The 16,056-nt window shown below is 42.0% G+C and overlaps 1 protein-coding gene across 6 annotated transcripts in view; it reads left to right on the forward strand.

Moving 5' to 3' along the window:
* SMURF1 (SMAD specific E3 ubiquitin protein ligase 1) overlaps positions 1-16,056 on the forward strand; it is a 116,208-nt gene that overhangs the window by 71,716 nt on the left and 28,436 nt on the right. For all 6 annotated transcript variants that reach the window (XM_031012673.3, XM_031012675.3, XM_031012676.3 and 3 more), the window contains 4 exons: positions 10,444-10,482; positions 11,573-11,681; positions 14,373-14,506; positions 14,654-14,719. In XM_031012673.3, coding sequence (XP_030868533.1) covers positions 10,444-10,482; positions 11,573-11,681; positions 14,373-14,506; positions 14,654-14,719 — 348 coding nt within the window. The remainder of the gene's footprint in view (positions 1-10,443; positions 10,483-11,572; positions 11,682-14,372; positions 14,507-14,653; positions 14,720-16,056) is intronic.

Here is a 16,056-nt window from a genome sequence, read left to right on the forward strand (position 1 = left end):
TGCCTCGGTTGGACATGTTGACTCACACCTGGAATTGCAGCACTCCGGGAGGCTGAGGCAGAAGGATTGCTGAGACCAAGAGTTTGAGACCAGCCTGGGCAACATAGCAAAATCCTATCTCTATAAAATAATAATACTGCCTCATTTGGTAGAACACAGAGAAAATGCTGACATTGCTTTCTCTTGCTATTACTTATGATTACTTTTTTTTTCCCCCTTTCTTCTTCTTATTTATTTATTCTTTTAAAGAGACGGCATCTCACTCTGTTGCCCAGGCTGGAGTGCGGTGGTGCAGTCATAGCTTACCGCAGCCTTGAACTCTTGGGTTCAAGCAGTTCTCCTCCCTCAGCCTCCTGAGTAGCTGGTGCTGAGTAGTGGTGCAAACCACTGAACTGGCTAATTTCTATTTTTTTTTTTTTTTTTTAAGATACAGTGTCTTGTTACGTTGCTCAGGGGTGGTCTCCAACTCCTGGGTTCAAGGAATCTTCCTGCCTCAGCCTCCCAAAGTGCTGGGATTACAGGCATGAGCTGCCGAGTCTGGCCTTGCCCTTGTTCCGCTGTAAAACATTCCACTGGGTTTATTTAAGACAGAAACATTATCTGGAGATAGAAATTGTCCTATATAGATAGACTTTAATGAGACACTTTTCTTACCTTCCAAAGCAAAGGTGTTAGCCTATAATACTTAAGAAAAAACCAAACAAAAGAAAACAATAGCTTTGGCAATTGCTTCCTGTGTGGAACCTGTCTTCTTTCTCCATCCAGGAAGAGCTCCTACTTCAGGGGCTGCAGATTCTGTGAGGGTGTTGGGAAAAATAACATTTTAATGTTAAAAAATAGAGAGTGATCCCCAGTCATCGGTTTTCTTGGAATGTGATGGTGTAACAAATCCTTGAAGATCATCCCTTAAGATGTAAAAATGACGGTTCCTTCACGAGAGCTTTGTTCAAATAAAAAGTTCCGTGTCCCGTTTTTGGCCGGGCGCGGTGGCTCACGCCTGTAATCCCAGCACTTTGTGAGGCCGAGGCGGGTGGATCACCTGAGGTCAGGAGTTCGAGACCAGCCTGGCCAACATGGCGAAACCTCGTCTCTACTAAAAATACAAAAATTAGCTGGGCATGGTGGCACATGCCTGTAATCCCAGCTACTAGGGGGGCTGAGGCAGGAGGATCGCTTGAACCTGGGAGGTGGAGTTTGCAACGAGCCGAGATCGTGCCACTGCACTCCAGCCTGGGCAACAGAGCAAGACTCCATCTCAAAAAAAAAAAAAAAAGTTCCAAATGCCCTCTGGACTTTAGTACTTGTTTTTTGACATGTACTTTATTACTTTATTTCTCCCTCATTATAATAATACTTCTGCTTTGAACCTGCAGAATATATATATATATTTTATTTCCGAAGAATCAGATCTTCCAGGCAGTAGTGTGCAAAGCTTTCAGGCTCTCGACTCCTTGTGAACATGGCATAGGAGTCAGACACATCACATTGTGGCGCTTGCAAAACAGTTGTTTTCATACATTCATTCAAGCAGGCAGTTATTCATTGATTTCAGCAAACATTGATCAAGCGCTAATTTCTGCCAGGCCCTGTGCTTCCGTGCTAGGAATGTAACAGTTGAGAAGGCAGCGTCTGCCTTCTTGATGCTTACATTCTAGTGGGTTAATTACACAGTTAAAAAAAAAAAGTCATTGCCTAATACCATTTAACAAATATGTTTAAAGTCAACTGCATGTGCCAGGCACTGTTTCAGCCTCTGGGGAGACAGTGGTTAAGAATAAAAGACACAGTACTTGCTTCAGTGGAGCTAGGCATTAAGAAGAATGCAAATAAAGAAAGGGTTTAATTTCAGGCTCTGCAAAGAGCTATGATGATGCCGCATTAATGTAGAGTGGGATGGGGGTGCAGCAGAGATGCCTTCACCCATGAATTAGGAAAAAAATCCATCTGTCTGTGTGTCCATGTCCCTCATCCTATGAGAATAAGAAGAGAATAGTGTTTATAGAAGAGCTTTCTGGACTAGAAAGGATCACACAGATAGTATTAATGTTTGGTGCTGGCAGGGAACCCGTGGGGACAGGCAGCAGGTGGCACATCCCCACCTCGTCCTTGGGGCTCAGTTGTGTCTCACAGAAGAGACAGTTTTTGGCACAACAGCTCTGCCTAACCCTGCCACATTTGGGGGTATGATCTGAATTCTGTCACACTTTTGATGGCAAATAGTTCACATGATTTTGTCCTTTATTTTTAATTTAGTGCAATTGTAGAAGATGAACTGTAACATCCATATTTTAAGCAAACAGGTGTTTTGAAAACTTACCTCAGGACTGTCACTTTACCAGAGATCTGTTCCCACCTCCAAAGCCAATAGGCATGGCCAGTGGGTGCTGAAGTGTGTTTTGTTAACTTAGACAGTTTTCCCCGCAGGAAGAAATCATTTGATCATTTAATGGTGTCTGAATAGTGGAAACGTGTGTGAGTCTTGTGCATGCATAAACTTACTGAGCAAGATTGGAAAGAAGTGTTTGTTTCAGTTGCAGATAATGGAATGGAGTTCAGTTCTCCTGTATGGGCTTAACATTTTTGGCATTTGAATCTGTTGATATAACTGAAATGTGACTTTTTTTTCCTTCAATGCAAATTTGAAGATATCCTAAATTTGTATCAGAATTGACAGATCAGTGGCTCTGGTACAGTGGCCTTGGAAGTGGCACAGCACTTGGGGAGTCTGAGGCGGGAGGATCGCTTAAGCTCAGTTTGAGACCAGCCTGGGCAACATAGTAAGACCTTGTCCCTACAAGAAATTAAAAAATTAGTCAGGGGTGGTGGTGCATGCCCTGTAGTCCCAGGTATTCAGGAGGCTGTAGTGGGAGCATCACTGGAGCCCAGGAGTTCGAGACTGCAGTGAGCTGTGTTCGTGCCACTGCATTCTAGCCTGGGTGACAGAGCGAAACGCTGGCCCAGAAAATGAATGAATGAATGGATGGATGGATGGTTCCTCCCTCAGAGGGGCCTAACTTAGCTGGGGAACAAAGCCACCTGTATGGGAAGTAATTGAATACTAAACTATATGATTCTTAAATAGGATTAAAAAGAGGGAGCTGATCACTGATGGTTAGAGTTGTAATTCCCAGAGCAGTCAAAACATTTATGTACATGTGGGGATCAGTATAATATTGCCCAGTTTTTATTTTGCCAAGTCACTGCTCTGTCACCATTTTTTGTTACCTCTTTCATTAAAGAAAGAACATTTTAACATGAAAAAAGCAGGAAAGACATAATATCACAACAAAGAACAGCCACTTAAAATTAGTTTCGTTTTATGAAAACCCCGCTTACATTGTCCTTATTTTTTTGGTTTTGGCACTAGTGAAAATGTCATCACAGACTGACGTTTGGGAAACACTGGCTTGAGTGAGGCTTCACTGACAAAATGCCTGGCCTGGACCCTGAATGTAGGGCCCAGCAAGGAGAGAGGGATTATTTGATGGGTTAAGAAGCAAGAATAAACTCTGGGAGGTAGCTGGGGTGGGTAAAAGGGGCTAATCCAAGCTATACCATGAGGAATAATGGGGAATAAATGTGTTGTTAGGGAATGGGAAATCTTAATACCCAGGGAGAAACTCAGGATTCAGAGTAAAATACAGAGTCATTAGAGATTTTTGTTGTTGTTGTTTGTTGTTGTTGATGTTTTTGCCTAAGAACATGAAAATGGCATTCAAAAGATTGATCTGGGCCGGGCACAGTGGCTTAGTCCTGTAATCTCAGCACTTGGGGAGGCTGAGGCAGGAGGATCACTTGAGGCCAGGTGTTTGAGAGCAGCCTAGGCAACATAGTGAGACCTTGTTTCTACAGAGATTTTTTAAAAATAGGAAAATTAGCTGAGCATAGTGGTGCATGCCTATAGTCCCAGCTACTCAGGAGGCCGAGGTGGGAGGATCACTTGAGCCCAGGAGTCTGAGGCTGCAGTCAGCCATGATTGTGCCCCTGCACTCTAGACTGGGCAGAGAGTGAGATCTTACCTCTACAGATACAAAAAAGATTGATGTAGTGGCTAAATGTCTTGTGGACCAGGGAGGCTTCCATCAGGGAGGGCACAGTTGTGCATAGGTGATGCCAAGAAGAAGAGAGTGGGTATAAAAATACAGAACAGACAAATTCAAGAGACATTCAGAAGAAGACAGTGATAGGACTTGGAGACACAGAAATATAAGAAGAAGAGAGGAATAACAACATTGCAGTGAAAGTTTCTAGCCACAGGCTAGAGAAATATTAGAAGTATTGACACAAATTAGAAACTTTCTCAAGATTGAATAAAGTACTAAGTTTTTGCTGTAGTTCATTGTTGGAGTGGGTGAAACCACAAGTAGTATTTTTTTGGTGGGGGGGATAGTCTCGTTCTGTCACCCAGGCTGGAGTGCAGTGGAGTGATCTTGGCTCACTGCAACCTCCACCTCCCAGATTCAAGCAATTTTCCTGCCTCAGTCTGCCGACTAGCTAGGATTATAGGTACCCGCCACCATGCCTGGCTAAATTTTTTGTACTTTTAGTAGAGACAGGATTTCACCATGCTGGCCAGGCTGGTCTGGAACTCCTGGCCTCATGTGATCCACCCGCCTCGGCCTCCCAAAGTGCTGGGATTATAGGCGTGAGCCACTGCGCCCGACCTCAAGTACTATTTTTGTAACCCTATCTTTTGCCAGGTAAAAGCAGCTTGTTTTACTAACTGAATGTACCTCATGTTAGCAAAACACTTCCTTTCCATGTATTCATATGCTTCGTGAACATTATGTAATTTGCTTTGGCCATATTCCCAACATTAGGAAAACTATGGGATGTGATTAGGAAATTATGGCATGTAAGAGGCATGATCTGGCTAAGGTAGAGAGGTGCTTCAGGGTTGGAACTGAAGAAAACATGCATCGGTCCACACTGAAAAATAAACTCAGTGTTCTGGAAATGTGTCTTTTGTTAATTGCTGTATCCCCAGAACCTCACTGTATTGGTACATAAATGTATTTTTAAAAAAATACTAGATCTAAGGCTGGGCACGGTGCCTCACACCTGTAATCCCAGCACTTTGGGAGGCCGAGGCGGGTGGACCATGAGGTCAAAAGTTCAAGACCAGCCTGACCAATATGGTGAAACCCTGTCTCTACTAAAAATAAAAAAATTAGCCGGGCATGGTGGTGTGTGTGCCTGTAATCCCAGCTACTCAGGAAGCTGAGGCAGGAGAATCACTTGAACCCAGGAGGTGGAGGTTGCAGTGAGCCGAGATCACGCCACTGCACTCCAGTCTGGGTGACAGAGCGAGACCCCGTCTCAAAAAAAAAAAAAAAAAATCCAAATACAATGAGATTTTATGCTGTCTAATGAATTACCTTTTATTCATATATCTCTAGAGTGGACCAAATTCCATGTCCTGATCACAAAGCTATTTTAGTAGGAGAAATCATATACCATTAACTTAACCACATTCAGAATGACCCGAAATGATCCTTACAGGGAATTGAAGCAAATTTCTTCTTTCCTTTTTTTTTTTTTTTTCTTTTTGAGACAGAGTCTCACTGTGTCACCCGGGCTGGAGTGCAGTGGTGTGGTCATAGCTCACTGCAGTCTCGACCTCCCCAGGCTCAGGTGAGCCTCCCATCTCTGCCTTCCAAGTAGCTGGGACTACAGTCGCCTACCACCTTGCCTGGCTAATTTTTGTATTTTTTGTAGAGATGGGATCTTGCCATGTTGCCCAGGCTGGTCTTGAACTCCTGAGCTCAAGCGATCCCACCTGCCTCAGTCTCCCAAAGTACTGGGATTACAGGCATGAGCCATTGTGTCTGGCCAAAGCAAAATTTTCTTTGTGCTAACACTGCTGAGACCTTTCCCCACTTTATGATATAACCAAATTCCACTGGAATGAGCCTTAAACTCAAACATTGTATGAGCAAAGATTAATATTTGTGAGACATGTGACCAGGATTATTCTATTCAGAAGCAATCTAGCACCAGCACCTCCGAAAACCAGGGCCCAGAATTGGTGGCTAATATTTGAGACTGCACAGGGAGGTTGGGAGGGATCGGAGGCTCATAAGGCTAGAGTTCTGCAAGGGGAAGCCACTGGAGAATTTTAAAAGGAAGACAGACATGAGATGTAAGTCTTGAAACGGTCAGTTCATCAGAGCTTGTGTTGGGAGCTTGGACAAGGGTGGAGATGCTAAGAAGGTAACGTATTTGAGATTGAGAGGAAAAAGGGAGAACATGTAGTCTTCTCGCTTGTGCCTTTTTTTTTTTTTTTTTTTTTTTTTTTTTTGAGACGGAATCTCACTGTGTCACCAGGCTGGAGTACAGTGGCGCGATCTCAGTTCACTGCAACCTCCGCCTCCTGGGTTCAAGCGATTCTCCTGCCTCAACCTCCCAAGTAGCTGGGACTACAGGCACGCACCTCCACACACAGCTAATTTTTGTATTTTTAGTAGAGACGGGGTTTCACCATGTTGGCCAGGATGGTCTCGATCTCTTGACCTCATGATCCTCCCACCTCGGCCTCCCAAAGTGCTGGGATTACAGGCGTAAGCCACCGCGCCCAGCCTCGCTTGTGCCTTTGATGGGGGCTGGTAAGGTCTCTGAACTGATGGATCCTGGGAGAGGACCAGGTTTCTAGTCAGATTGGGAAGAACTTCAGTTTTGGACACTTTGAATTTTATATGAGAGCTGTTGAGATATTCCAAGCTTTGGAAAAGAAAAGGAAAACTGAAGCAAACAGAACATTATAGGCCCATGTGAAGAGAGCCCAAATAGATGGGTGATTTCAAATTAATGTGAGAAAACTAATAGCTCGTCTATATCCAAATAACAATGAGAAAATGCAACAAAAGGAAGGATTCCGTTCACAGTAGTAACAAAAAATACCCGAAGAATCCACCCAAAGAGAAATGTGCAAGACTTTTATGAAATACTTCAAAATCTCAGCTGGATGCAGCGGCTCACATCTGTAATCCCAGCATTTTGGGAGGCCAAGGCTGGTGGATTGCTTGAACCCAGGAGTTTCAGACCCGCCTGGGCAACATACTGAGACCCCGTTTCTACAAAAAAATTATCCAAGTGTGCTGGTGTTTATCTGCGGTCCCAGTTCCTTGGGAGGCTGTGGTGGGAGGCTCACCTGAGCCTGGGAAGCTCGAGGCTGCAGTGAGCTGTGATCGCACCACTGCACTCCAGCCTGGGTGACAGAGACTCTGTCTCAAAAAAGAAAAAAAAAAACCCAACTCACTTAAGGGCATCAAAAAACTTAATCAAGGGATAAATATGCTACATTCAAGATACTCAATATTGTAAATAGGTAAAAAATTTCCTCATTTACTTATGAAGTCATTTTTTAAAAACTTGCTCAAAATGATTCTAAATGTTAATGGGAAAAATAAGCACATGAGACTAGCCAGACAAATGCTAGACAAACAGTAATGATGAGGTTTTGGGGCTGTGGATTTTCTATTTTACACATTTCCATATTTTCAAGTATGTATTTTGTAATTAGAGTAACAAGAAATGAAACATCAGCAGGAGGTGTAATTAATAGTGATCTATCCACTAAAAAGACTGAGGTGGAAAGGAAGGATATAAAGATTACATTACTCTGAAGAAGAAATATTACTATTGACTATACAGAAATATTATCAAGGAATACTACAAACAAGTGTATGCCAACAATTTGATAACGTGGGTGAAATCAACAAACATCTACAAAGACACAAACTACTAAGGCTGAAGAAGAAATGCAAAAATCTGAATAGACTTATGAAAAGTGAGGAGATCAACAAACTTCTGGAAATTCACAAACTACCAGGGCTGATTGAAGAAGAAATGGAAAAATCTGACTAGGTCTATAAAAAGTAAAGAGATTGGATTAGTAATTTAAAACACTTCTCACAAAGAAAATGAAAAGCCCAGGCCTAGAGGCCGTCACTGGTGAACTCTACCCAACATTAAAGAAGAATTAATACCAATTCTTCACAAATTCTTCCAAAACAAAACAAAAAGACGAGGAGGAGGAGGGAATATTTCCCAGCTCATTTTATGAGGCCGGTATCACTCTGATACCAAAACTAGATAGCCTATGAAGGAAAGGAAAATACAAACCAATATCCCTTATGAATATAGATGTGAAATTCCTCAACAAAATACTAGCAAACTGAATATAGCGACATATTAAAAGGATTGTGTACTGTGACCAAGTTGAGTTTATCTCACAATGCAGGGTTGGTTTAACAACTTAAAATCAATTAATGTCACGCACCGTATCAATAGCCAAAGGCCAAACACCAAAACAGCATCTCAACACATGTAGAAAAAGCATTTGACAAAATCTAACACCACTTCGTGATGTCAAGTAATCCGTCCGCCTCGGCCTCCCAAAGTGTGCTGGGTGGCGTGTGCCTGTAATCCTAGCTACTAGGGAGGTTGAGGCAAGAGGATTGCTTGATCCCAGGAGTTCGAGGGTGCAGTGAGCTATGATCATGCCACTGCACTCCAGCCTGGGCAACAGAGCAAGACCCTGTCTCTGAAAAAAAAACCAGTATATTGATAAACCCATCTTAATGTGTTTAAGATTGTTAGTTTAAACTGGGTATGGCCTTTCTTTTTGGGATGATAAAAATGTTCTAAAATTGATTGTAATGATAGTTGTCCCACCCATGAGTATACTAAAAACCACTGTATTGCACACTTTAAATGGGTGAATTGTGTGGTATATAAATCATATCTTGGTTGGGCATGGTGGCCTATCCCTATAATCCCAGCACTTTGGGGGGCGAAGTTGGGAGGATTGCTTGAGGCCAGGAGCTTGGGACCAGCCTGGGCAACATAGTGAGAGCCTGTCTCTTTAAAAAAAGAAGTTAGCTGGGTGTGGTGGTATGTGCCTGTAGTCCCAACAACTCGAGAGGCTGAGGCTGGAGGATCCCTAGAGCCCAAGGGTTTGAGGCTACAGTGAGCTATGATTGTGCCACTGTACTCCAGCCTGGGGTGACGGAGTGAGACCCTGTCTCTTTATATATATATATAAATCTTACATATATATATCTTGACTATATATCTATATAAATATATATATCTTGATAAAGCTATAGCTTATCACTTACGACATTATTCACTTAGTTTTATAAAACGAAGTGAAACTTGGCAGAACAATATCTATTATGTGAGCACATTTTTGTAAAATACAAGTTCTTAATAAAACATAATATTCTTAAAATTGAGGACAATTTGTGAAGCAGTACAAAAGACAAAAGCACCTCAGTGTCTCCCTGACACAGTCACTTGCGCTGTGTAGCAAGCAGGTCTGGTGACAAACTGTCTTAACAGTAATTGATACTACCTCATTACTCATTAATAAAATAATAAGAACCTTAATTGCATTCTTTCTATACATCAACACTGTGCTTAGTTCTTTTTTTTGGAGACAGAGTCTCGCTCTGTCACCCAGGCTGGAGTGCAGTGGTGTGATCTTGGCTCACTACAACCTCTGCCTCCCGGGTTCAAGTGATTCTCCTGCCTCAGCTTCTGGAGTAGCTGGGATTAGAGGCATGCGCTACCATGCCTAATTTTTGTATTTTAGTAGAGATGGAGTTTCTCCATGTTGGCCAGGCTGGTCTTGAACTCCTGACCTCAGGTGATCTGCCCACCTCAGCCTCCCAAAGTACTGGGATTACAGGCGTGAGCCACCATGCCCAGCCTGTGCTAAGTTCTTAACGTGCATTTTATCATTTTTTGTTCACACCACCCTGATGATGGCCCCATATTTTTTTTTTTACCACCTTCCCCTTGCTTACTATTTTCCAACATATCAAAGTTTACATTTACAAAATTGTATTATTTATCAGAATAAAAAATTGCATAGCTTCTTCTGTCATTAGTGGTACCTGTAAGGATAAATACTTCAGGTCTTTATTTGAGTTGGTTTTTATGTGATCGTATGCAGTATAAGAGAATATCGGTAGGCTGGGTGCAGTGGCCCTATCTCTACAAAAATAAGAAAATTTAGCCAGGCATGGTGGCGTGTGCCTATAATCCTAGCTACTGGGAGGGCTGAGGCAAGAGGATTGCTTGATCCCAGGAGTTCGAGGCTGCAGTGAGCTATGATCATGCCACTGCACTCCAGCCTGGGCAACAGAGCAAGACCTTATCTCTTAAAAAAAAAAAAGTATATTGATCAACCCATCTGAATGTGTTTAAGATTTTTAGTTTAAAGCATTTTGTATTTGTTACAGCTGATCTTCAGTTTGAGGAGAAAACACTTTTTAGATGGTTGTCCATTTTTTGTTTCATATGATACTAGATTTGAAAGTCAAATCTTTGGCAAAGCTAATTTTTAGAGTCTTTTTGTTCGGGTGTAAATATAGATTAGCTATTATGGAAATCTTGTCTTTAATGCTAACCTGAGTAATTTTTCTTTGTTTTTAGTGTTATGTGCCAAGAACCTTGCAAAGAAAGACTTCTTCAGTAAGTAAACACTTATTTTTTTCCCTCTTATAATGTTATGCATGTATTTCTGAAATTTTAAACTTTAAAAAAAGATTGGGTATATTCTCTTCAAAGTTTTGCCCTTTACTTAATAGAAATCCATGGTTCTCCAAGCTTTATTTCCCGGTTGACTACAACATGGGTGGTTCCTTAGCTGAAATATACAGAACTTATAAATCATACCACAAAACCTGTCTTTCATTTCCTATTCTGGTCACACCCAATTTTTTCTGCCTCTCTACCTATTAGAATATTGCTTTCTGCTGGATGATGTATTCTCAGCTCTAATACAAATGAAATACTTTTGTATAAAACAGCTGGATTTGCATACAATTGTTAATCAGATTTTATAAATTAAATCACATTTACAACACCCTATAATTAAAGGAATTGCAAAAATAAGAGACTCCTTTTCTAAAGGAAGGAATCACTCCTTAAGAAAGTCACGCAGTATCTGGTCAGTGCCTGCAGCATTAAATTCTTCACACACTTTCTGATCCTCACAAGACATCTTTCAGTTCTTGAGTGGTATTATTCATGCTTTCAAGATGAAGAAACAGGCTCAAAGGCTTTCTCCAGGTAGCCAGGAAGCTCCAGCATGGTGGCTCGTGTCCATCTCTATCTCTGACAACTGTCCACTTTGCCACCTGTCTGATCTAATAAACCTCTCTGATTCATTCTCTAGCATTTAGGGACTTACCGAATTAAGGCCTGGTGAATACTTGCTTCCATAGATAAGATAGGCAAAGATCAGTAAACAAATTTCGGGGCATTATTAATTTTTAGAAAGTCTAAATACAATTACTTTCAGACACTTTTCCCTCCACTTAATTAGCCCCACTTTAATAGAAATTTGAATGTAAGCCTTTTTTTTTTTTCAGTCACTTTCTTTTCTACCCTCTAAAAATCTGAGTATGGAGGCATACTAGGCTCTCTTAGAAAGCTCAATAGACATAACTTATTTTGCTGATTGAAATTATCCTGAAATTAGAGAACACGAATTGTGTGTTCTGTGTCACATGGATGGATGTGAGGTCTCATCTAGGTGTGGGTCTCCTCTCTCCTCTAGGGCTCCCCGACCCTTTTGCAAAGATTGTCGTGGATGGGTCTGGGCAGTGCCACTCAACCGACACTGTGAAAAACACATTGGACCCAAAGTGGAACCAGCACTATGATCTGTGAGTTGAATGTTCTGTAAGCCCCATGTGGAGCGGCAGGAAAGCAGGTGTCTAGCTTTTACGAGAAACATCTAAGAGAAAAAAAAAAAAAGGATGACTTTTTATTGATAACAAAAGCGGATGGCCAAATGAATGTCTACATTGCCTAATTTTAGAATTCATGTACTTAGAAGTTCTTGCATTTTGTTACTTTTTTTTTTTTTTTTTTGAGACGGAGTCTCACTCTGTCACCCAGGCTGGAGTGCAGTGGCGCGATCTCAGCTCACTGCAACCTCCACCTCCCGGGTACAAGTGATTCTCCTGCCTCAGCCTCCCAAGTAGCTGGGATTATGGACATACGCCACCACGCCCAGCTAATTTTTGTATTTTTTAGTAGAGACGGGGTTTCACCATGTTGGCCAGGCTGGTCTTGAACTCCTGACCTCAAGTGATCTGCCCACCTTAGCCTCCCAAAGTGTTGGGATTACAGGCGTGAGCCACTGCGCCTGACTACATTTGGCATTTTCATAGATTTTTATGGTTTGGTTTTGTACATGTGATCCTCAAACTTTTCAATCTCCTGGCCATTTTAGCAGAAAAAAAGGCCACGGTTTGTGAACTCCACATGCTACTGTTTTTCAGCAAAACCCTAAACCTAGTTGTAGTTTCTACCTAAAAAAATGCATTTTTTTTTTTTCTGAGATGGAGTCTTGCTTTGTCGCCCAGGCTAGAGTGTGCAGTGGCGTGATCTCGGCTCACTGCGACCTCCACCTCCTGGATTCAAGTGATTCTCCTGCCTCAGCCTCCCAAGTAGCTGGGATTACAGGCAGCCGCCAGCATGCCCAACTAATTTTTGTATTTTTAGTAGAGACGGGGTTTCACCATCTTGGCCAGGCTGGTCTCGAACTCCTGACCTCATGATCCACCCGCCTCGGCCTCCCAAAGTGCTGGGATTACAGGCGTGAGCCACTGTACCAGGCCTAAAAAATGCATTATTATGACTGTATGTTTCTGTTGACTTTGAAAATTTTTGCTTTTTAGTACATATATATTTTCTGCAAGAGAAAATATAGTTTTACGTGATCAAAGCCATCAGACAATTTCTTATATTCATTCAAAAACTGGATTGTACTTTGAAGACCACTATTTTATTTTATTTTTAAAATAAATTAAATTTTTTTTTCAAACAGAGTCTCGCTCTGTTGCCCAGGCTGGAGCGCAGTGGCGCAATCTTGGCTCACCGCAACCTCCTCCTCCTGGGTTCAAGCGATTCTCGTTCTTCAGCCTCCCGAGTAGCTGGGATTACAGGTACCCGCCACCATGCCTGGCTAATTTTTATATTTTTAGTAGAGATGGGTTTCACCATGTTGGCCAGGCTGGTCTTGACCTTCTGACCTCAGGTGATCCACCTTGGCCTCCTGAAGTGCTGGGATTATAGGCGTGAGCCACCACGCCCGGCTGTGAAGACCACTATTTTATATGCACCCATGTTTTCATGTTCCTACTAAGATATTTTCATCAAAGTAATCCTGAAATATTATTGTCTTTTAGTTAATACAAATTATACTGTATTTGGGTGGGATTTTTAAGAATTACATTCTAAGATTCAGTTGCAGTGACACTGAGGCTGTGTAAGTGGGTTGAGTTCCTCTCTCCGTTGACTTGCAGTGACAGTAAATGGAGGTTTAATGTCTTAGTGTCCTCTTGTGTACTTTGAATAGATCTGTAGGTTTGTAAGTAGTCCCTTGTCGCAAACCAGTATTCTGTATCAAACCTAATTGGTGAGAATTTATGAATCATGTTACTGTCCTATGCGACTATTAAAATATAGTAAATTTGCTGGGTGCAGTGGCTCACACCTGTAATCCAAGCACTTTGGGAGGCTGAGGCAGGAAGATCACCTGAGGTCAGGAGGTTGAGACCAGCCTGGCCAACATGGTGAAACCCCGTCTCTACTAAAAATACAAAAATTAGCCAGGTGTGGTGGCAGGTGCCTGTAATCTCAGCTGCTGGGGAGACTGAGGCAGGAGAATTCCTTGAACCCAGGAGACAGGTTGCAGTGAGCTGACACTGCGCCATTGCACTCCGGCCTGGGCGACAAGAGCAAAATTCCGTCTCAAAAAAATAAAAAAATAAATAAAAATAAATAAAATATAGTAAGTCTGTTATAAGATTATTATTATCATGTGGTTATCTACATTTGCCCCTTCCATAAGGAGCAAGGTAGTTCTTCTTCCCAGCTTGTTGAAATTAATGGATACGTATTTATTAAATGCCTGTTACATGTGTAATACAGAGGCAACATTATTTTATAAGGTTTCTTAAAGAGAAAATCTCAATGAGATATCATAATTCAGAAATACAATTAAAAGCTGGGCATGGTAGCTCATGCCTGTAATCCCAGCACTTTGGGAGGCCAAGGCAGGCGGATCACCTGAGGTTAGGAGTTCAAGACCAACCTGGCCACATGGCGAAACCCCATCTCTACTAAAAATACAAAAATTAGCCAGGCATGGTGATGCATGCTTGTAGTCCCAGCTACTCGGGAGGCTAAGGCAGGAGAATCACTTGAACTTGGGAGTTGCAGTGAGCTGAGATCACGCAACTGCACTCCAGCCTGGGGGCAACAGAGCAGGATTCTATCTCAAAAAAAAAAAAACAAAAAAAAAAACAAAAAAACAATTAAAAATGAGTTTTGCACTTTCTTTCCAGATATGTTGGGAAAACGGATTCGATAACCATTAGCGTGTGGAACCATAAGAAAATTCACAAGAAACAGGGAGCTGGCTTCCTGGGCTGTGTGCGGCTGCTCTCCAATGCCATCAGCAGATTAAAAGATACCGGATGTAAGAACCAAACACTTTCCTGCCTCTTAATGCAACCAAAGAAAGCTTAGGAGGCATCGTTTTTTGTTTTGATCGCTGAATACTGAATTCCTGCCTTCCTCCCTAGTTCACGTTCCTTGGGTTAAGTTTTGAATTGTTTGTTTACAGACCAGCGTTTGGATCTATGCAAACTAAACCCCTCAGATACTGATGCAGTTCGTGGCCAGATAGTGGGTAAGAACTTTCTTGTCTGTGTAAAGAGATGCTTTTCCAGAACTTACATTCAACCCTTCATCGCCGAGAACTCACATACAGGCACTGACGATGCTGACGGGCCTCAGAGGACAGACCACGTACGGGGCCTTCTCTTCAGTACTAGGAAGTTTTGTCTTGTGTAGTTTTTATTATTTTATCTAATTCCCTTCTCCTGGCTTTTTTTTTTTCTGTTTTTTTTTTTTTTTTTTTTGAGATGGAGTGCAGTGGTGAGATCTCAGCTCACTGCAACCTCCGCCTCCCAGGTTCCAGCGATTCTCCTGCCTCAGCCTCCCAAGTACTTGGGACCACAGGTGTGCACCACCACGCCTGGCTAATTTTTGTATTTTTAGTAGAGACGGAGTTTCACCATGTTGGCCAGGCTGGTCTCAATCTCCTGACCTGGAGTGATCTGCCCGCCTTGGCCTCCCAAAGTGCTGGGCTTATGGGCGTGAGCCACCATGCCCGGCCCCCTTCTCTTGGCTTTTAAAGTTGAGTAAAAATGACTCGGGTACAGAAAGATTCAGGGTTAGAATTTTAAATGTAATTTTAATCATCACATTTATGGACAATACATTTTTGACCGTATTATCCAAGGGTAGATAATAAGAATGGTGGCCACACATACAGGAGTTGGGAAATAGTTTCTTCTGGAAGCCCCATCATATATGTAAAAAGCATAGAGTTCTGAAGAATTCCATGTAATATGATTTGTACAGTCAGGGGACTGCATTATTTAGAATGAAAAATTAAAGTGTGCTAATGTTACAAAGTGTTGGCTAGAGGCAGTCTGTTGGAAGTGATTTAGCTGTTAAATAACTCATCCTATTATCCACCCACTTGTATTAGTGTTTTAGGGTAACTCAGGTATTGACTTGGAAGCACTGCTGCATGGAATAAAAAAAAAAAAAGGTCTCTCTGCAGCACACTGCAGTGATTCTCACTCCAAATCTTTTAGGTATTGTCCTGTGTAGACCTGACCCAAGATAAATGAATAGTGCAGACATACACCCTGAAATCTACCATCATGAAAAAGTTCTCACCGAATGCTTTCCTGCGTGTAATTTCTTTTTTCTTTGTGGCGGGATGTGCCAGGGAGAAAAATGAGTAACTGAAAACAGCTTTACAAAAGTCTTGTTCATAGTAAAGATAGAGAATAAATATTTAGATTCACTTAGACTTTGCAGATACTAAACGTACTCTCTGTGTCTTTATTCATTTATTTTTTTGACACGGAGTCTTGCTCTGTCGCCCAGGCTGGAGTGCAGTGGCATGATCTCAGCTCACTGCAACCTCCGCCTCCCACGTTTAAGCGATTC

This window comes from Gorilla gorilla, chromosome 6 (assembly GCF_029281585.2).
Source record: "Gorilla gorilla gorilla isolate KB3781 chromosome 6, NHGRI_mGorGor1-v2.1_pri, whole genome shotgun sequence".
Lineage (NCBI taxonomy): Eukaryota > Metazoa > Chordata > Mammalia > Primates > Hominidae > Gorilla > Gorilla gorilla.